Source organism: Gambusia affinis, linkage group LG13 (genome assembly GCF_019740435.1).
Source record: "Gambusia affinis linkage group LG13, SWU_Gaff_1.0, whole genome shotgun sequence".
NCBI classification, from domain to species: domain Eukaryota; kingdom Metazoa; phylum Chordata; class Actinopteri; order Cyprinodontiformes; family Poeciliidae; genus Gambusia; species Gambusia affinis.
Genome location: NC_057880.1, coordinates 17300637 through 17320251, shown reverse-complemented (window position 1 = coordinate 17320251; position 19615 = coordinate 17300637). Strand labels below are relative to the sequence as shown.

Genomic DNA, 19615 nt, shown 5'->3' with positions numbered 1-19615 from the left:
ACATCTTAACGTTGCTTTGTAATTTAAAACACCGCTCTCATGTTTCTTATTTATTTCTTTATTTTATTTTATTTTATTTTTACAGGGACACCAATTGTGAGTGAAAAGTCCAGCATCAAAGCATTACTTTAAATAATGCTTCTGTGACAATCTGAGGATTACTCAGAAACTATTGGAAAAATTTCCTTTGCTGTGAAAAATTTATTTCCTTAAATCATTATTCCCTTATATTATGTTGCTTTTATTGGAAAACTTCACCCTTTTTCACGTTTTCTGTCATTTACAGAAAAGTTCAGTTCTGATGATGACTTGCTCTTTTGCAAGTAAAAGATATTGCTGTTACTTCCCTGACGTCTTCTAAATATGGGCTTCAAACTACGAACGATTATTTCAAGAATTTAATTGTACATTTCCACTGCTTTATTTATTGAAATTTTCAAATTATTTTGTGAAGCAATGCAGTTAAAAATGACAATAATGCTTTGACATTATAGTTTTTTTTCCCACATATACAAAGATTATTTTTTTTATGTTTGTGTGTAAACCCTGTCAATATAGTGCCAGTCTAATGCTTTATATTTCAATCACTCAAAGCTGATGGTGGGATTTATTTGTTGTAGGTGGTCATAACAGAGCTGTCAGAATGATGTTTTAAAAACACATCTCTTTTGTCACTTCGAATTTACAGCTTTACATATTTTGATATTCACCCAAGCGGAAGTAAATCTTTCAGGTTTTCAGGCAACAAATGCATTCAGCACACTTCACGGATGAAGCTACAAGAAAAAGTCTTTGCCTCAGTACGGTGTACATAGCACTGTACATTTATATAATAATGGGTGAATCATGAGCTAAAAGTATCCACACAGCAGGTCATCTGTCAGGGCTGCTGGCAGCACCAGCTGGCCCTTTCGAGCTGCCAGGGGCACAGGCAGGTTAGAAAGTGGACTTCCCACAATCCTGGTCCTTTCTTTCTATATAAGGGGCTGGAAATACAGCCAAGCTGCAAGCCACAGCTCTGCCTTCCGCCTGAACCACCGAAAAATTAATCCAAAGACAGCAGAAGGAAAGGAAGAGCAGATTGTCCATGCAGTCATTCATGTCCAGAAATTTATTGCAGCACCTGAGCTCAAAGTGGGTCAAGGATACCAGAGCCACAAAAAAGTGAAATTTTAAAACTTATTTGTGGGTTTTTTTTTTTCAGTAACAATGAAAAAAATATCTATGGGTTTTCTAATAAAAAGTAAAATAGCATGGCACACCAATAAGGTAAGTAACTGTTTATAATATAAAGCTGAATGAACTGAAGATGCAAATTATGGAAACAGGTCAAATTATAATTCCCCTTCATTAATTCAGCCAAAAAGAAACATTAGGTGATCACAAATATTTTAAGTTTAACTGAGAAATATCAGAAATTATCTGTGAATTCAGGATGATCCAGAATTTAGGATGTTAGATTTGCTTTTGAAGATATCTTCAAAACTACAGCATTAGATGGAAGCATTATGTAAAGATGGTGTGTCTTTACTACTAAATATATGCACAATCCACTTTGTTCTTCAAGTTTTTACAATACTTGTGCAAAATAAAGGCTCTTAAAGGCCACAAAAGACAATTACACTGAGAACATTGGTCAACATATCGGTCAGAATGGTTTATGGTGGAATTACCACATAAAATTTGGAGGGGGGTTTTTTGCTGCTATTTAAATTTTTCCAAGCATTTATGGAGAAAACATTAAACGTCATGTATGCAAACTCTACATCATGATCCATGTGTTTTATTGTTTCATTAGTGACGTTCTATACTTGAGTAATTTTGGGGTTATGATTTTGGAGTGTTTTGTCACTCAGACGTCCATGCAAAGTTTATTCCATTGTATTGTGATTCATATTTCTTACTTGTATTAAGTTCTTGTGTTTTGGTCTAGTTAGATCTTCCTGCATACTGATGCATTCTTCTGGTTTATTTATTAGCTAAATTTTAATTTTTCCACGTCTCCTCTGTTCAGGTCCTCGCCCTGCAGCGCTGTTTTACTGATTAGTTTCCTTTGGTTCTCATGTCACTCAATCACCTCCACAGGAGTTAAAAGCCAGTCAGTTGCATTTCCTCCTTTCAGAGCCTTCTCTTGTCTGTTAACTGTTATCTTCCATCCGTGTTTTCATGCCTCTTCATCGTTTTTGTTCCTATTCTATAAATATTTAACTTCCAACAAGAATCTGCATTTCTCCTCTCTGCACTTGGATCCTACTCCATAAAACATGTCAGAATACCTAAAGCATCTAAAGAGCTTTAGGTATTCTGTGTGTAAATAAAACAAGTTATTTGTCTTGTTTTAGAAAAATAGAACAAGAAATAGTTTTCTTTTTAATACAATTTCATTAATTCCAGTACAATCCAGTCATATAGTGAGATTTAGATAGACTTGCAGTGCAATTCAGTCCCAGTTATAATGCAAAAAAGTCAAATTCAATTGATCGTATAATTCTGGATGGTTAAAAAAAAGGTATTTGACAAGGGAAGACCCAGTGTGACCTCAAGGAATGAGTGGTGAAGAAGATACAGAATAAGAGAAGCTCATACCCATACATGTTTCCTGTGAGAAAGAAAAATAAAAAAGTTATGGCAGCAGTATTAATATTATTAGCTAATTTGGGGGCGGGGGGGAAATACAGCTAAGCATGGAAGTACTGAGTCAGAAGTAATTTCATGGAAAAGAAACAAAGAGAGAACATGTGGTTCATTTGAAAAAGAGACATTGTGTCTTTTTCCTAAAAAAGAGACACAAATGAACTTTGTTCTTAAAAAGAGACACAGTTAAGTACAGAATTCCAGCCTCAAATGTCAAGGTAAAGATAAAAAATAGAGTAAAAACATACAGATAATGTTAGCTAATAACTTAGTTGATAGCCACTTTCCAGACAAAATACTAGGTCAGACACACCTTCTGTTGAAAAATAACACAATAAGAGGAAACAGAGCTAATGACAGCAAATATGCAATACAAGCACAGTTTTTATGTCAACAGTTTGGCAAATGTAGCTTTAAACTAAACTGTTGATAAAAAGGATGAACACTACTACTAATCATTATGCAGAGAGGTTAAACTGAAAGCTTTAGTGTAAAATTAATTACTTTTCTGCCAACATATTCATTCCTATACTTGATTTGTGTTTCCTACCTGCTCCATCCATTCTTTCTGAGAAAGAAAATATTTAATGTGGTGACAGGAATGCATGCTTGTATTTCTTTTTTACATTTCTGATTTATACAGCATTCTCTGCTGTTTCCACCTATCATTCCTTTTATTATGTCTGTTTGATTATGAACAGTCCGTTTCCACATTTAGAGTTTCACCTAAGAATTGCAAAGGATTGCAGAATTATTAACCACAAAAATTGAGAACTATCTCAAAGCCACTTTCTGTTACATGAGCAAATTAAATTTTTGGATGGGCCCTGTAGATGTCAAAATGGGAATAGCATTTGATGAATATATATACATGTTGAATAGTCTCATTTTGTTACTGTGGCAGGAAAAAAAAACTACTTAGTAGGGGCCAGTCAACCTCATCGAGTCACAAAATTACATCTTAACAGGCATATAATCGTAATTTTCACAACGTTTTCTTCTTAACTGTGTTCAACCTTGTAGCTCAGAATACCTATCGTCATTTCTATATCCAAATATAAGAAAAGTGTAAATTTAAAAATGTGAGTACAAGGCAACAGAGAATGCAGTGGAAAGTTACCGAAGAGCGATAACATAATGTCTGGAATGCCAGACTTTGGCGTCAGCGCATTACACAATGCCACTGGGGCCTCAATTTATTACACAGTGGCCACCCAAGGGAAAAGTAGTGATAGCAAAGTCTCCAGTTCAAAGTTGTGTTGATGAAGTCATGTTCCACACATTGATTTATCTAGAGAGGAGGAGGATGTCGAGAGAGTTGTAACATGACTTTGGATGCAGCGCCCTATGGAGGGATCTTAAAAAACTCTGTGGAGAGTCCAGTCAAGCTGTGATTCAAACTATTGCCGGTCTCTCTCTGTCAACACAACTGAATCACATAATTAGGTCAATAGCAGGCACTTCTGGTAATTCAGTCCTCTGTTTCAGGTGTGTTGCATCGGGGTCACATCCAAAAGTTGCAAGACACTGGCCCTTGTGGATTGGAGTTTGACACCCTGGTTTTCTCACAACAGTTCCTACGGAAGTCACTTGAAGCTAAAGCCGCCCATGTGGATTTTAGTGGTTGGAAGTGGAGCTACCAGAGGTAAAAAAAAATGTAAATATGCAAAAATTCAGGTATTTTGAAGACTAAAATACTGCATGATAATAACACAAATTTAAAATTATTAGAAGAAGCCATTTTCAGTTTACACTTTTTTCAAGGCTCTTTTAACAAATGTGGATTTTATTACCACCAATACAAATATTGATACTTTCATATAAATAAGTTTATAAAGGTTTGCCGTCATTATTTTTATGTTTGTAGTTTTAAAATTTAGGAGATTTTAGATTTAGATTTTGTGGCTGTAAAATCTAACAGGTAACCATCTAAAAGCACCAAAATAATAATCTAATCTGAGACCTTGGAGAAGGGCGTGATCATTATGCTTACTTATTACCCACCAAAGGATTATTTACTGTCTGTTAACTGTTGTTTTGTGAATAATAAACACCGTTTTGTATAAATGGTTCATATTAGCAAACAATTTTAAGCAGATACAATATGAATTCAAGCACTGATGAGACAACAAGTTAAATCTGTGGGCCTGGTTGGTGATACGGAGGTTGGCAGCACGCAAAATCTCAGCATCCCAGCAGCACTAAGGGTGAGAAGGCAATCAGTCAACTAAGAGGGGAGTCCAAGTAAAAACTGCTGTTGCACCATTAATGCTGTCCAGTTTTTTTTCTTCTTCATTGTTGGGGCAGAGTGTTTCTCCACACGTGTCTTCTGTCTTCCCTCTACCCCTGACCGACCTGGTCCTTTTTTGGACACCGGAGGCTGGAGGAGTATCAGGTCAAAGCAGAAGAGAAAGCAGCACGCATCCTGCCTGTCATACGGGGCCCAGAAGACGGAGCGGCCGGGTCCTGCAGGACCAACTGGCAGATGGTTGCCTCAGGATAATGACCAGGTGACATCTGCAGAGTGAACAAGCCATCAGGCCAACAGACTAACCTTCCTCTCCACCAGGGAAGCTAACCTGGCCTTTCTCCACCTCCTCTTCCTCCTCCTGCCAATCCATCAGGTTACACCCACAACCCAATAAGCAGACCAGAACTTTATCGATTCACTAAATTTCTCACCACAAAAAAGTGTGAGAAAGTCCTAAAAAAGAAAACGCTAACAGATTTAATGTAGGCGGCAGAATTGAGTTTTCATCTATTCTTTAGAGAGTCAGTCTGTGACTAGGCAGGGAGGAAATTTTCTATGAATCATTCTTTTCTTGCCGCCATGGCTCAAAACTACTAAATCCACAAAATGCTGTCAATTAATCCAATACTAAGGTAAGTGAGGTAAATGCTTAATGAATAACATTTACCGTTGAATATTTTGTGACTATAAAGCAAAAATAAAATTACGGTTTCACTTTTCTCTTTTTATGTGTTGCGTAAACAGTAGTTTGATTTTTTTTTTTTTCTTAAAAGGCCAATCGTAGCTTGTCTAAAGGCTCATGCATCGACGATGTGATGCTGTGCATAAAGGTCATCTCATGACAGCGCTAAGATTATGAAAAGGTCAGAGTTCTTGTGCCATTTGGAGAAGAGGCAGCATGATGCCGAACTGCCAATATAATTTCAGCATGTCTTTTTCATTTGACTGTTAACACCATACATTGTTTGCTGAAAGTTTACAATTACTATATGAACCGCCCCGGGCAAACCAAAAGTAAGGAAAAAGTTTGTCAAAACTTTGGAAGGTTAAAGTAAGTAAAGGCGTGCTTTAGAATGAGAATGAACTGAAAACAACATTGCAGATGTGACAGTTGTGCAGGATGAGTAAAAATAAAAGACATGGTTTCTTTGTTTTCATTTTCAAGAAGGGAGAAAAACACAAAGAATGATTTGAAAGGATTTGGGAAGCCATTGGGAAAACCTTGCATATCTTGAAGACATGGAGAAAATACAAGATTGGCTTTTTTCGGAATCGCCATGAATAAACTACGTAACGCTGAAAGTGATGTGCATCTATGTCTAAAAGCATTTATAAAAATACGCAAACAAATCATGTTTGGCTCATTAAATCTACTATAAAAGTGGATAGAAAGCAATGACCACATCTGCCTTTTCAAACCATTACCATTTGAAAAGCAAACATAATGAGAATGTATTGTGAATGCATATAATGTAATGCAAAGAAAGAATTCAACCTCAGTCATGTGTTGATTTGGGAGAAGCCTGGAGTCAAGCAGCCGCTCCTCTGGACTGAAAGGAGTCAGTTGAGGTGATTCAGGCATATCAACAGGATGACCTTTGAGTGATGATTTCTGGGATTGTCCTACTTTGAAGAGTCCTTAGGGTCAACTCAGAAGTATTAATCCCTTCTGGCAGGGGAACATATGGGGATATCCCACAATAAGCTGGAGAGTGTCACCGAACAGAAAGGTGTATCTTGTACAATACTTTGCAACCCATTGAACTTCTTCAGATATCATGTTTGATTAAATGTTTGTTGTTTTTTTTTACTAAATCAGTAACCTTTCGCTTTGTTTCTCTCAGTTATGTGATGCTTTGGTGGTTAGCTATGTGGTAGACAACAAATTCATAAAATAAAATAAAAAAACAATATATTTCACACATTTCAGTCAGAAAAACACAGCTGTCATTAAAAATGTATGCAAATGATATCTTTTGAATACGTTCAAATGATTACAAATTATGTGTGGTTTCTTTGCACCAATTACTCAGTGGCAGAGTCAAATGTGATTCATGCTACAACTTTCATGTTTTACTTCTATTTGACACCAAGCTAAACAGAGACAGTAGATCTTTTGTGTAATTACACATGTGGATTATTGAGGAATTATAGTTAATCTGCAACCTTAATTTTGATTTCATAATCTATAAAATGACTGAGTCTTTTAGCTGCTTGTGCATCATATAATTCCTGATTTCACGATGTTAAACAAATATCCTCAGTTTGCATCGTCAAGAGTCTTCATCTGGGACTGTTTTTGCCATTTACTATCACACTGTGAAGAGACACTAAATGACTTCCACTCTCAAAGTCTCCTGAGTCTCTGAACTCTTCCAGATTACACACACTGCTTATGATGCATTTTCAAGTAGTTAACCCACTTTCTGTTGGTTCGCATAGAACAAAAGGACACTTCTGGGGGCTTTTTTTATTCATACTTGACATCTGAAGGCTTGCTAAAACAGCTTTACGCCTCAGAAAATGCACAAATTTATGTGAAGAACTTTCTACAGGCACCTTTGAGAGTGGTCATAGGGAATAGACTGCTATGATGGAGCCCTGAGAAGAAGACTTTTAGTTTGCAAATGAGAAGCGTTTTAGTTTGTGAAAGAAAAGGATGAAAAAGTTTAATCAAAAGAACAACTTTAGTACTCTTATAGAAGCCTGGTGTACATTTACAAACACATTTACATTGACGTGATGAAAAACTTAATTACATTTTTTGTGGCACTCAGGAATGTCATGGTCATTGTATCCACACTAATGTATTATGTATAAAATCTAAAAATCAGTCATAAAAAATTATTTAGATTTATCAAAACTGCATTCAGAGTGATGTGCAGTGTCAGTTTTCTGATGGATGTTGTTTTGGATATTAGTCAAAATTTGTGAAGGGCAAAAGTGCTGATTAGTTGCCCCACCAGATCCTTAAATATTTGCAGTTCTTCCAGAGATACCTTGAGCCTCTTGACAGCATCTCTGATAAATGTGATCCATGCCTCACTGTCACATCAGGTGGGTGGACATATCCTGATAGTTTTGTAATTGTGCCCTTCTCTTCATGTTGCTAGACAGTAAATTGAACAGTGCAACAGATGTTCAAAGCTAAAAGTATTGTTTTAGAACAATGCTTTTAAACTTGCTTTAAAAACCCTCGTCTCCCTGGTGAATTTCTTGGTCTTCACGATGCTGTAAAGAGGGCTAATACAAATGCACAACACATTTTCTTTTTTTAATAAAAAGTGTCAACGACCATGTATACAAATGAAATGCCTTTAAGAAACAAAAGAAGACATCTAGTCTTGCAATTGCTGTAGAAACGTGTGAAAACAAAGTTAGGAAAAATACAGGATGTAATGTAGATGTAGTTCAAAATTTTCAGTATTACTTACTAACAATGAATTCTACAAAATAGCTGCATGAAGTCTCAATCAGAAAAAGCTGAAATAAATCATTTTTGACAAGGGAAATTAGTGCAACAGGTAAAGAGACGCTTCACTCTGATCGATATAGCATGTCATTAAGAAAATCATGCCAAAAAGCAAACAGTATTGATTTGATGTCTGACTGTTCTACGTATATTTTTAGGTGACAGCCCCGGAGATATCTTAATCTTGGCTTGAGATGTTCAAATGCCAAGATTCATTTCTCACTGCTCCCTTTGGAATGATGTTATTATGGTTGGGGAGATGACAGTCGTATCAATTATGCATTAGGTGAGGGCGTATGGAAGGTATGCAAATCAAGCACACCCTGTGGATATTAGTGAAATAAATGAGAATGCTCCTCTCAAATTAATTAGTTCCAATGCAGAAATCTATTATCTATCTATCTATCTATCTATCTATCTATCTATCTATCTATCTATCTATCTATCTATCTATCTATCTATCTATCTATCTATCTATCTATCTATCTATCTATCTATCTATCTATCTATCTATGAACATTGTATGAATGTATTGTAATGCAATTCTGAGTTTTAGCAAAGGATGAATGATTTTGTTAAATGTCCTCTTACATGTCTTTTTACCTCCGTATCCCACTCTTTTCTAAGTCCTTTCCCTCTTTGTTTCAGAATTTTTGCTGGAATCTTTTTTTTTCTTTCCTACTGGCTCTCTTGATTCGTATCCTTGCATCAACAGCTCCACCATCTGGTCAAAAGATGTTTTTTTTTTGTTGTTTTTTTTTTTTTTTAATTGTCCACACCGTTTTCACCACTTCTGAGAGCATGTTTGCAGCCAGCATAAAGAGAAGCCCACATTTTTAAAGGTCTAACAGTTTTAGAACTGGAGACGATTTAATAGTCTTCGTGCATTGGGTATGGTAGCGGCCATCATAGTGGTATGGAGGGAGAGAATGCATGACAACACTGCAATCAATCAACAAACTTGGTGAAAAATACAAAAACTTAAGGTAGTACCTTCTTGTAAGTCAAAATTCAGTTCTGCGGCAGCTTGACTTGTTCTTAATCTTACCCTTTGCTCTCTGAATTCAGATCAGAATGTGTAATTCGAGATCTTTCCAATAGGAGGCAGAGCGCTCTTTTCTTTTTCCATTTATAGATTACATTTTAAAACTGTCATTATAAAATATGACAGCGTGAAGTCTTCAAATCATGTGAACCTTTGTGCATCTGTAAATTTTCTCGTTTATTAAGCCCCGAAAAGCTTGCCTTTGACTCTCTTCCGAAAAACTTTATTTATACTGAACGTATAAACGTACACAACGTGGAATGTATAGCTGTGTACATATAAAACATGATTATTTAATATTATTTGCATTTATTTTATAAATCCGATCCAATGAGTGCACTTTAACAAGACAACTTAAACTCCTATTTTTTTGCCACCAGAGGGCAGTGTTGTTACTGTGCTATACGCAAAGACGGAAAACGACGTGGCAGCCATATAGGTCACTTCCTGTGTTTGGTGTAGTGTTGATATCCGCCTCCCGTTGTCATTCCTTACGTGTGCCAAACCGAAGTATCTTTTAAGTGATTTGTCCTGCAGCGAGTGGGAGGTAAAGAGGCTGTTAACGAACATGCGGAGGGGGCTGCAGGAACTAAGCAGCCGGGCAGGAGAGATGATTGCTGGGCTGATGTTGGTCCTTTTTGGAGGACTATTGGGGGTCTGCAGCGACGTCTCTGCAAACAGAGGGGGGTATCCCTCATTTACTGATGAGATTCCTTTTAAAATAACCTGGCCGGGTTCTGAATTCAGACTGGTAGGCTTCCTACTTGCTTTATAGCACAATGATTTTAAAACTGTAAGAACCTGATCATACACGAACGTTACTAGTTTAGGTTGGAAGTAAGCCTAAACTACTACGTTAAGGTCCTCTTTTTGTATCTCAAAAGTTATTGTGATTCTTTTTTTTCCGCTTTGCAGCCAACTTCAGGTGCTCTTTACAGTGAAGATGACTTCGTCATCATGACAACAACTGAAAAGGAGAAGTACAAATGTTTGTTGCCTTCACTGGCAAATGGGGAAGAGGTGAGCAATACATTGTTTGGTTCAACTTCAGGAAGTAAACCCTTCATCTTTTAATGATCGGAAGAAACGCTTCCTTACTTCAATAGATAAATTAATGAACCACCCTTGTGGCATAAAATATTTAATTGTGGACCTTTTACTGATCTTAAGACGCCTTTATAGGCATATAGTTTTTCACTATGTCCACCAAACCAGCCTGATAACAATTTTGTGATTTATTTGATCACACACACATAAGTAATACTAAAGAGGGAAGTCTCAATACTTATTCTTCCACTACGTACTGAGTTGTCTGTTGTAATTTAGATTTGATCTAAAGCAACTCATCAATATAAAAACTGTCTATATTCCCAGAGTGTTGTACAGAAGCAAGAAACTACAGAAAACTTTAAACAAGACAAAAACAGAAAGTAATAAAAAGAACCAACTTTTACAAAGTGAAAGATAAAGATCTAAAAAGGCTAAGCATGAAAAAAGCTGAAATCTACAGATCCATCAGAGTGAAAGTTTTGTTTTCAAGTATTCATTTTAAATTATCTACATTAGAACAAGTATAGATGAAATAGCGAAGTTGAAAGTTAGATACTAAAAGTGCAGCTAAAATTGCATAAAACTAAGGCATGGATGATCTGTGTAGCTGCATTCATTTTGCACCAGTATAACATAGAAACCTTTTAATGATTTGATGTCTTACTCTTTACAGTGTTGTTGTGTTGCTTGTCTAATTTGGTGTCTTAGGATGATGACAAGGGGTATGGTGGTCCCAGTCCAGGAGAGCTTCTAGAGCCACTGTTCAAACGAAGCAGCTGCTCCTACAGGGTGAGACATAAAATTGAAACTGTCTTCAGTTAGAGTTCATGCAACGTTAGCAGACCGTGACGGAAAATAATCTTTTTCTTGGGGGGCGGGAGGAGCTTTTGATAAATATAAACCTCTCGATTTTTAATGCGACTTTGTAGATTGAGTCTTACTGGACATATGAAGTGTGCCACGGGAAGCATGTCAGGCAGTATCATGAAGAGAAGGAGACGGGTCAGGTGAGTGGGCTGAGAGATCAATGGTCAGATGACATGAATGAGAAGCCAGCACATGGATCCTAAAATTATCATGTGTGCTTCCACAGAAGATCAGTGTTCAGGAGTATTACCTGGGGAATATGGACCAGAGGAGTCAGTCAGCTGATACAGGTGGGGTATATTGTGACTTCTGTTATTTGATTTCTGAAATGAGCTAAGACTAATTTTTGACTTGCGTACAAGTTGTGGCTGACCTTTTTTTTTTTTTTTTTTTTTTTTTTTTTAGATCAAGATGAAGAGAGAGAAAATGCTAAAACAGCTTCACAAACAGAAGTAAGTAATATACTCAAACTAAATTGCCATACAGATTTTGTTCACGTCTGTTACTTCCATTTTATTTTAAATTTGCTGTTTAGGTGCCCACTAAAAACATCGAAGGTCAGCTGACTCCATACTACTCAGTGGAAATGGGATACGGGACTCCGTGTACGTTGAAGCAGAACCTGCCACGCTCCACCTCGGTGTTGTACGTCTGCCATCCAGAAGCCAAACATGAGATTCTGTCCATTGCAGAGGTCACCACCTGTGAATATGAGGTCGTGGTGTTGACACCTCTGCTGTGCACGCACCCAAAATACAGGTAGGATTCTAAAGAACTACTCTAGAAGTACTTCATGTTGTGTTTCTCTGGAATAAAATTGTTTCCTAACTTGATGCATGTTCCTTAGATTCAAATCCTCCCCAGTGAATGCCATCTTCTGCCAGGCTCTGGAGGGCTCCCCCTTGCAGCCTCAGAGGCTCACACAGTTAGATAAAGAGCAAGAGGAGCTGCTTAAACCACCTTTCAGCACCAATGCGGACATCAGAGAGGTGAGCGAATCAACGAAAAGTAAAAAAACAATGCCCCCTGTTTACAGAGTTTAATCAAGTTTAGTCTTTGTTACAGGAGGGAGTGTCACCGGTAAGAGAGGAAGCTTTCACCTCCACTCACAAACCCATGACTGTTGGAGGACAGGTTCAGGTCACAGTGGGAACGACGCACATCTCTCGTTTGACAGACGACCAGCTGATTAAGGAGTTTCTCAGTGGCTTGTATTGTCTGCAAGGGGTGAGGCGTGTTTTCATTTAACACATAATTTAAAGATAATTTCTAAAACTATGCTGTAATTTATGATCATCTTCATGTGTGTTTCAGGGCGTGGGCTGGTGGAAATATGAATTCTGTTATGGAAAACATGTCCATCAGTACCATGAGGTAAGATGACTTGAATTAAAACTGAAGGCTCAAAGTTAGCTATCTTCAGTATCAATGACATGTTTAAAAAGGAAGTTAATCCCAAATGATTTTTTACAGCATTTGAGACATATTTGTGATTCTTTCTGTCACGGAGTGAGTGTAAGTATAATTAGATAACAGAAAGGGTGAATAACAAAGTTGTTTTATTCTTTAATTTATCAACTGGATTTAGACTAAGAAGCCACCAATCAGTCAGCCAGGGTTAAAACTTTGTCAGTGGTCCAATACCTACTTTGTCATTCAAGAATTTTTTTGCTTGGCTTATCATCCTTCATCCATCCATCCATTTTCTTACGCCCTTGTCCCTAGTGGGATCAGGAGGGGTGCTGGTGCAGGCGAGAGGCTGGGTACACCGGCTTATTGTCCTTGAAAAACAAAAAAATTTAATTTTTCAAAATCACAAAACAGGAAATCAATATTACGGTAGCTTGATCAATGCATTTGTATTTCACAGGTTTCAACAGTCAGTTTGTCAACCTTTTTTTTCAAGAAATTTGAAGGTTCTTCTCCTCTCAAGTCAGTTTTCTTTGCTCTGAATCTGAATCTGTGCTTCAGGACAAAGAACAAGGGAAGAACATCGTCGTGGTGGGGAATTGGAATGCAGAGGAGCACATTGAGTGGGCGAAGAAGAACGTTGCCCGATCCTACCAGCTCAAAGAAGATGGGGCACAGAAAGTCAAGTAGGCAATTTTGATTTCCTCTAAGAACCAGAATTATAATTACTTTGAATTGAGTGTTAACCTTTTTCCTTTTTTCCTCCACTTTTCTTTGCACCGTCATAGGGTAGTTTCCCACTTTTATGGACACGGGGATTTATGTGATCTGACAGGAAAGCCCAGGCAGGTCGTCGTAAAGCTCAAGTGAGTCAGTAATCTATAAGAGGAACGAGTAACATCCCTTTAAATCAACATAAATCACTAAATATGTTAATTTTTGAATTAATTCATAATTTGTCTCTGACAGATGTAAAGAATCTGAGTCTCCTCATGCTGTCACAGTCTACATGATGGAACCTCAGACTTGTCAGTATGTGCTTGGGGTAGGTTTGATTGCTATATTGAGAACATAATTGGTAACATGTTTTATATAAGTGACAGTAACTTGTGGGCCTTAACAAAACACAATGTAAGTAAGTAGATTGGCTATTATCTCAATGACAAGTCAAGTAGCGTATCTGTGGTAGTCTCCTGGTTGTTATGTGGGTCATTAGGATCCCCGTTAATAGGATTATCCTTAATCCTCTGGTTTGTTGGAATTGCCTTTTTTTCTTCAAAGGTTTCAAGGCTGAGCAGAATGACTGAAGTATCTTAAAAGCCATCTGTGAAATGATGGAGATTTAATGCAATAGTTCCCAAAGTTCTGGTCATAAAACCACAAGGGTGGTGTGTAAAGATCCTTTATAGCGGGGTCTCAAACTCCAGTCCTCCAGGGCCGCTGTCCTGCAGTTTTTAGATGTGCCACAGGTATAAAAAACACTGGAATGAAATGGCTTAATTACCTCCACCTTGTGTAGATCAGTTGTCCAGAGTCTTGCTAATGACCTAATTATTCTATTCAGGTGTGGTGCAGCAGAGGCACATCTACCGTAAATGTTGCAGGACAGTGGCCCTCGAGGACTGGAGTTTGAGACCCCTGCTTTATAGTATGATAAAAAGGAGAACAATAAAATATATATAAACTGCAAATGTAGAATCCATTATTACTAGAGGGTAACACTGATGTAAATACCTTGATTTGACTTAAGATTTCCAAAAAGCTGTTAATCTGTCTGTTAATATTAAGCAATTTTCTTTCAGCACAAATAATGATGGCTATGTAATGCATTTGCTAGGATAGTGACAATTACACACCATTTTTTTATGGTGCTAAGTGTAACTTTTGAATTCACTGTATGATGTTCCCTAATAATTGATATATATATTACTAAATAGTAAATAAACTAGAAAAGAGAGGCTGGAGTTACTGGACTTGAAAAAATGCCAGCTAAAGTTTTATTCAGAGTTTGCAAGAAAAACCAATGTTCTGATTTTGCGGTTTATGGATATCGCATTTTGGTCACTAAAAATGGTTGGAAATATTCTATAAACAAATAAATAAATGGAGTACAAGTTTTAACATGTAAGTTTGCTAAGTTACATCATCACTCATATTGACATCTAATTTGTTTTATTTATCCTTTGCTTAGGTTGAGTCCCCCGTCATATGCAGAATTCTCGACACAGCTGATGAGCACGGGCTTCTGTCCATCCCCAGTTAAGCTGAACATGTCCAGTGACGGTGTTGAGGCATGGAAAACGACAGGACTTTTGTTAAACAGAGGCCTGTTTGGTGAAAGAAGAGACTTTGGATGTTATACTAAAAGCCAAAACTGTGGTTGAGCCTGATTGTAAGGCTGGACTCCATGTTGTCCTGGAGCCCCAGCCCAGTGCAGACGCGGAGCGCAGCCCGTGATGTGACTTTAACAGACTTTTAATGAGTGAAAAGGGGCTCATGCTTCACCAAAGGGCAGCTGATTTAATGCCTGAACTCCATATCTATGCTTCTCTTCAGAGTTGATTAATTGGAAACAAGAGTTGACGAGTCACAGGATTTTTTAATCATTCAGGGGAATCAACTCAGCTCATGGTGGTTTTATTTTCTCTACAGTTCATTTCAGAGTGCGTTTGTCTGAGATTTTTAACTGACTGGTTATTTGTGCTAGCAGATAAAAAAAAAAAAATTGGAAGTTTGGGATCCCTTTACAGTTGGAAGAGTGAGTGTGTTGCCAATTTACAGAATGAGTGTAAATTATGCATGAGAGTGTGATGTGCAAAAGCAGCAAAAGTTTGAATGAAACATTTGAAGAATGTACAGAATGTATATTGGTTCAAAGATATTCTGTGGTTTTATAAAAAATGCACACTGGGGAATCTTATTGCTGCTGTATGAATGGGACATAAACCAATGCATTTGCTGCAGAAAATAAAATTACATGGGACTTCATTGGTTGAGTTTCATTTGTTCATGGGAATATCACCTTAAACAGATTACTCAATAATGATAATGCATCAAAGTTGTTTGACTCCCTTTTAGGATCCTCAATGATGCTTTATAAAGGAAGGAAATACATGTCAAATCAGAACACACATCAGGCTTAAATTATGGAAAATTTGGTTCTCATGGCAAATAATGGACCACTAGAGGGTGCTGGCATTCTGTGAATTGTAATAATTACTTGCGATACTATTTTATGTGATCTGTGGGGGCACATCAGATAGGATTTTTTAATAATCACTGTCTCGTAGTTAAGTATACTAACAGTGTAACTTGTTATTACTGTCTTATAAAAGTATTGAGAAATCCACAGAATTAAGTACAGGGCCATCTTTTCAAAACCTGGTTAGAATCATAAGTGACATATTTATATAAAAAGGGTATTTAAAGAATTCATACCACAGATCCAAAGCACTTGCTGACCATTTATTGGGTTAAATAGTCTGAGGTTCACAAATACATTTTCTTAAGAAGCGAAAAGTTCATCAAGGTGCAAAAACATGCCACTGACAGTTGTGTGGGCTTGTGCAGGGTATTTTGGTAGCCTGGCATTGCAGCAGTCCAACTAGCTGCTGTGTTTGGCAATAATTTAAATAAAACCCTTAGATTTCTGGGTTGTTAACGGCACATGCGTGCACAACATTTCTGTGAAATTGCGTCTGTGAGAGCAAAACAGAAAAGGATCAACACTTCTTAATAAAGTGGTTTCTTCTTTACTGTGTCAGGGGCAAAGCTTATAATTTTGACAAGCTGCAGAGGAGAATAAGATTACTGATTCCAATGCTGTAAAAGAGCTACGTTGTCTTTAGATTCACATTGGACTTAAAGCCATAGTGAAACTCCCCAAAAAGATTCCCATTCCTTCAAACTGAAGGAATGGGAATCTGGTGTACTGAGGTGCTGTCGAAGTCTTGCAGTGCATCTTGGTGAGTGTGGTAGTGCATGGCTACATAGGACTTGACAAAAGCAAATGTCTGAGAGCTGACAGGATGCAGGCTGGTAGGGGAACTGGGTCCTGCTGAGGGACTGCTGTTGTAAATGCTGTAGTACGGCTCAATGCGGGTATTCATTGGAGTAGAAGTGCTTGGGAGGCGAGGTTTCCGCACCCCTGTGGCCCTTGGGCTACTATCACAATCTCTAGAGCGACTGGGCCCACAAGCCTGGTCCACTAGCCTCCTGGGTGGCTTTGGCGAAAGCACATAAGCTGAGTTGGTTTCATGATGGGAAGATTTATTGCGATTGACTTCCAGGCTGCCCTTCCCCATTGCATGGAGACGAGTCTTTTGCTTGCAACAGAGAATACCCAGTGCGGCCCACTGAATGCAGCAGAGCACACGGCGGCGAAGGCCTGCACTATTGCGCGAGTACACAAATGGGTTGATGCCCGATTTGAGGAAAATGAGCACAAAACCACATAGTTCAAACTGGTAATGTGTAAAGTTGCTTTTTGGCGACAAAACGTCCTGTGCCAGTGAAACTCCCATTGGCAGGCAGCAAAGCAGGACAGAGAACACAATAACCACGCAGGTGACAACTGCCTTTGAGTCTTTGGCTGTGGCTAAGTTGACAGAAGAGACTATCTGACAGCAGGTGGCTCCTTGGGCTGCTCCTGGGACTATCGGTTGGCTGATCCTGTTTGCATATGCATGTGTCTGCACATTTTGCAGTTTATTGTAAGTCTGGTTGCGATACAAAGGAGGGCCTTGAACAGCACACTGCATGTTCTCAAAGCCCGCTGCAATGAGAGGTGCAGGCTGAGGTGGGCATGTGGCATCTACACTGATAATCGGACATTTCCTTACTTGTGCATTTTTTCTTAGTGTCTTAGCGATCATGAGATAGGACACAGACACCACAGCGACGCAAAACGCAAAGTCTGCCAGGTAAACATAGAGCACAACCCTGGCTTGTCCACTTCCCAGTCCAAAGTGCGGCAAGCAAGGCCCATCTCTGCGTGGGTATGCTCGCATGGTCAGGAGAGCAGCCATGGTGAAGCTGGATGTCCACAGGAGAGCGGTGAGGGCTAGTGTGCAGACAAATGAGGCGGTGCGATTAGGCTGCTGCCCCAGAACCATGCGAAGTCTGTGGAGGGCAATCACTGCCACCGTCTCCAGGGACATGATGATAAACCCCGAGCTGGTCAGGTGGAAGGCGAAGCAGAAACTCTTTGATACACCATCAGCTCCGCCGGCGTCCAGAAAGAGCACCAGTGCAAACATGGGAGCCGTCACGCAGCAAATGAACAGGTCACAGAAGGACAGGTTGAGGATCATAAAGTCAAAGTTGGTGCGGAACTTGCGAAAGGCCGGGTCGAAAAAGGACAGGAACACCACAAGGTTGCCATATGAGCCCATAAAAAAGATGAAGATGAGGAGCAGGGAGCAAAAGGTCAAGGTGGCAGTGTGGATAACGGCCCAACCTGAAGGTGTATGTATACCTCCGGTGCCATTGAAGCTCTGTTGTCTTGGCACATCCACCAGGTCTGATGGTGAAAGTGTGTTGTTCATTGTATTGTTGGACGCTTACATGGATTCCACTATCATCAGATTCAGAAATATTCCTCTACATGAAAGGAGAACATGATGATCTCAGTATCTGAGTCCTTCATTATTCCTTAAAAAAAGATACAAAATAATGATTAGTTATTTCTATATGTTGCTGCCTTACAACCCATTTTATAATTATAAAGCGTTCATAAAGACTGTTTGTTCCACAGATTATAATGCATCACTGATTTTGAGCAATTATGAGCTATTTAAGAACCCCACACCCTCCACAGTCTGCAGTAATCCAAATAATACATGCACATCACCGTTTTCCTGATGGATCCCAATTATCCCTTGTTTAATTGCTTAAAAAAATATCTGCAAAGAGAATAACCTGTAATCGATCGCGTGTCCGTCATCCTCATCTGATTACAGCTTTTCTTCCCTTTAAAGCAGTACAGCAGTAAGTGTGTGGCACCGTTGCTAAGAAGAAAGAATAAAAAAATGTCCTCAGCAGCAGCGGCACCAGCAGCAACTCATGCACAGTACAGCAGCGTGCTGGCAAAGACACGTTTCCTGAAGCAAATGCAGAAATTTCAGTAAAAAGAGCAAGAGCGTTTATGGTCGGCGGCAGACTCGTTTTTCTCAGCGATAGGTGCATCAATCCATTCTCTCACGGGCACGACAGCCGCTGGACGTGCGTTGAAAAATGAGTATGAAGTCACCGTCTACGTGTCTGGGCATGAGCATAACCACTGCATCCAAGAGGTCCGTCTTAAAAACTAACTACTCCTTACTCAAAATCCAAAAAGGTATGAACAACCAGTGAGAGAATATTATTAAAGGGGAGAAACGCACGTAGTCCTTATTATTGAAGTGTAAGAAAAATGATCACCTTCAGCAAGCTATCTATTTTGAAGACAAGAATATTTATTTCTACTGTTGACGCAAAGGCTTCATAGTGCCAGATATATTTGGCTTTCATACATTTAATAAATCTGCTCTTGTGATGATTGGAAGGCATCGCGTGCATTGCTATAAATTACAGCATCATCATACAGATAATTTATGTCTCTGTTACTATATTATTATGCAAATTAAATAATATTGTTTTACTTAAATACGTTTCACTGCTAACAGAAAATAAGGTATAAATTATATAACGAAAGCAGCTGTTAACACAATGCTAAGTACAGAAATATTAACAGAAAGTTGAATAGAAAAAAATGGAGGCATATCAAGGTTACAAATGTAGCTACAATTGCAGCCTTGATTTTTTATTAGATTTTTAGTAATCCAGAAATTTCAACAATTGTGTTTACGTACTATAATTTTATGCTCTTATGCCGTTGCAAAATGTA

General features: G+C 38.3%; 2 protein-coding genes and 1 long non-coding RNA gene across 3 annotated transcripts in view; 2 read left to right on the top strand and 1 right to left on the bottom strand.

Moving 5' to 3' along the window:
* LOC122842389 overlaps positions 1–5341 on the top strand; it is a 104739-nt gene extending 99398 nt beyond the window's left edge. The window contains exon 3 of the long non-coding RNA XR_006372543.1: positions 4123–5341. This is a non-coding gene — a long non-coding RNA (uncharacterized LOC122842389). The remainder of the gene's footprint in view (positions 1–4122) is intronic.
* A 3798-nt stretch (positions 5342–9139) lies between these two features.
* On the top strand, positions 9140–15717 carry erlec1 (endoplasmic reticulum lectin 1). Its single transcript, XM_044136532.1, has 14 exons — positions 9140–10153; positions 10318–10422; positions 11161–11241; positions 11382–11459; positions 11546–11609; positions 11725–11771; positions 11855–12078; positions 12167–12308; positions 12385–12546; positions 12634–12693; positions 13291–13415; positions 13518–13595; positions 13699–13774; positions 14921–15717. Exons 1-14 carry the CDS (start codon positions 9971–9973, stop codon positions 14990–14992), a joined length of 1497 nt encoding a protein of 498 aa, XP_043992467.1. The 5' UTR covers positions 9140–9970; the 3' UTR covers positions 14993–15717.
* A 464-nt stretch (positions 15718–16181) lies between these two features.
* Positions 16182–18997, bottom strand: gpr75 (G protein-coupled receptor 75). The gene is made up of 2 exons (XM_044136170.1): positions 18649–18997; positions 16182–18381 (listed from the first exon to the last, which is right to left on the bottom strand). Exon 2 carries the CDS (start codon positions 18273–18275, stop codon positions 16632–16634), a length of 1644 nt encoding a protein of 547 aa, XP_043992105.1. The 5' UTR covers positions 18276–18381; positions 18649–18997; the 3' UTR covers positions 16182–16631.
* Between the last annotated feature and the right edge of the window lie 618 nt (positions 18998–19615).

Bases quoted from the DNA above. Each gene is read 5' to 3' on its own strand.
- erlec1 (XM_044136532.1), top strand. From the start codon at position 9,971: ATGCGGAGGGGGCTGCAGGAACTAAGCAGCCGGGCAGGAGAGATGATT. The intron at 12,309-12,384 runs GTGAGCGAATCA...TCTTTGTTACAG, and splicing joins CCAATGCGGACATCAGAGAG to GAGGGAGTGTCACCGGTAAG. The intron at 12,547-12,633 runs GTGAGGCGTGTT...TGTGTGTTTCAG, and splicing joins GCTTGTATTGTCTGCAAGGG to GGCGTGGGCTGGTGGAAATA.
- gpr75 (XM_044136170.1), bottom strand. From the start codon at position 18,275: ATGAACAACACACTTTCACCATCAGACCTGGTGGATGTGCCAAGACAA.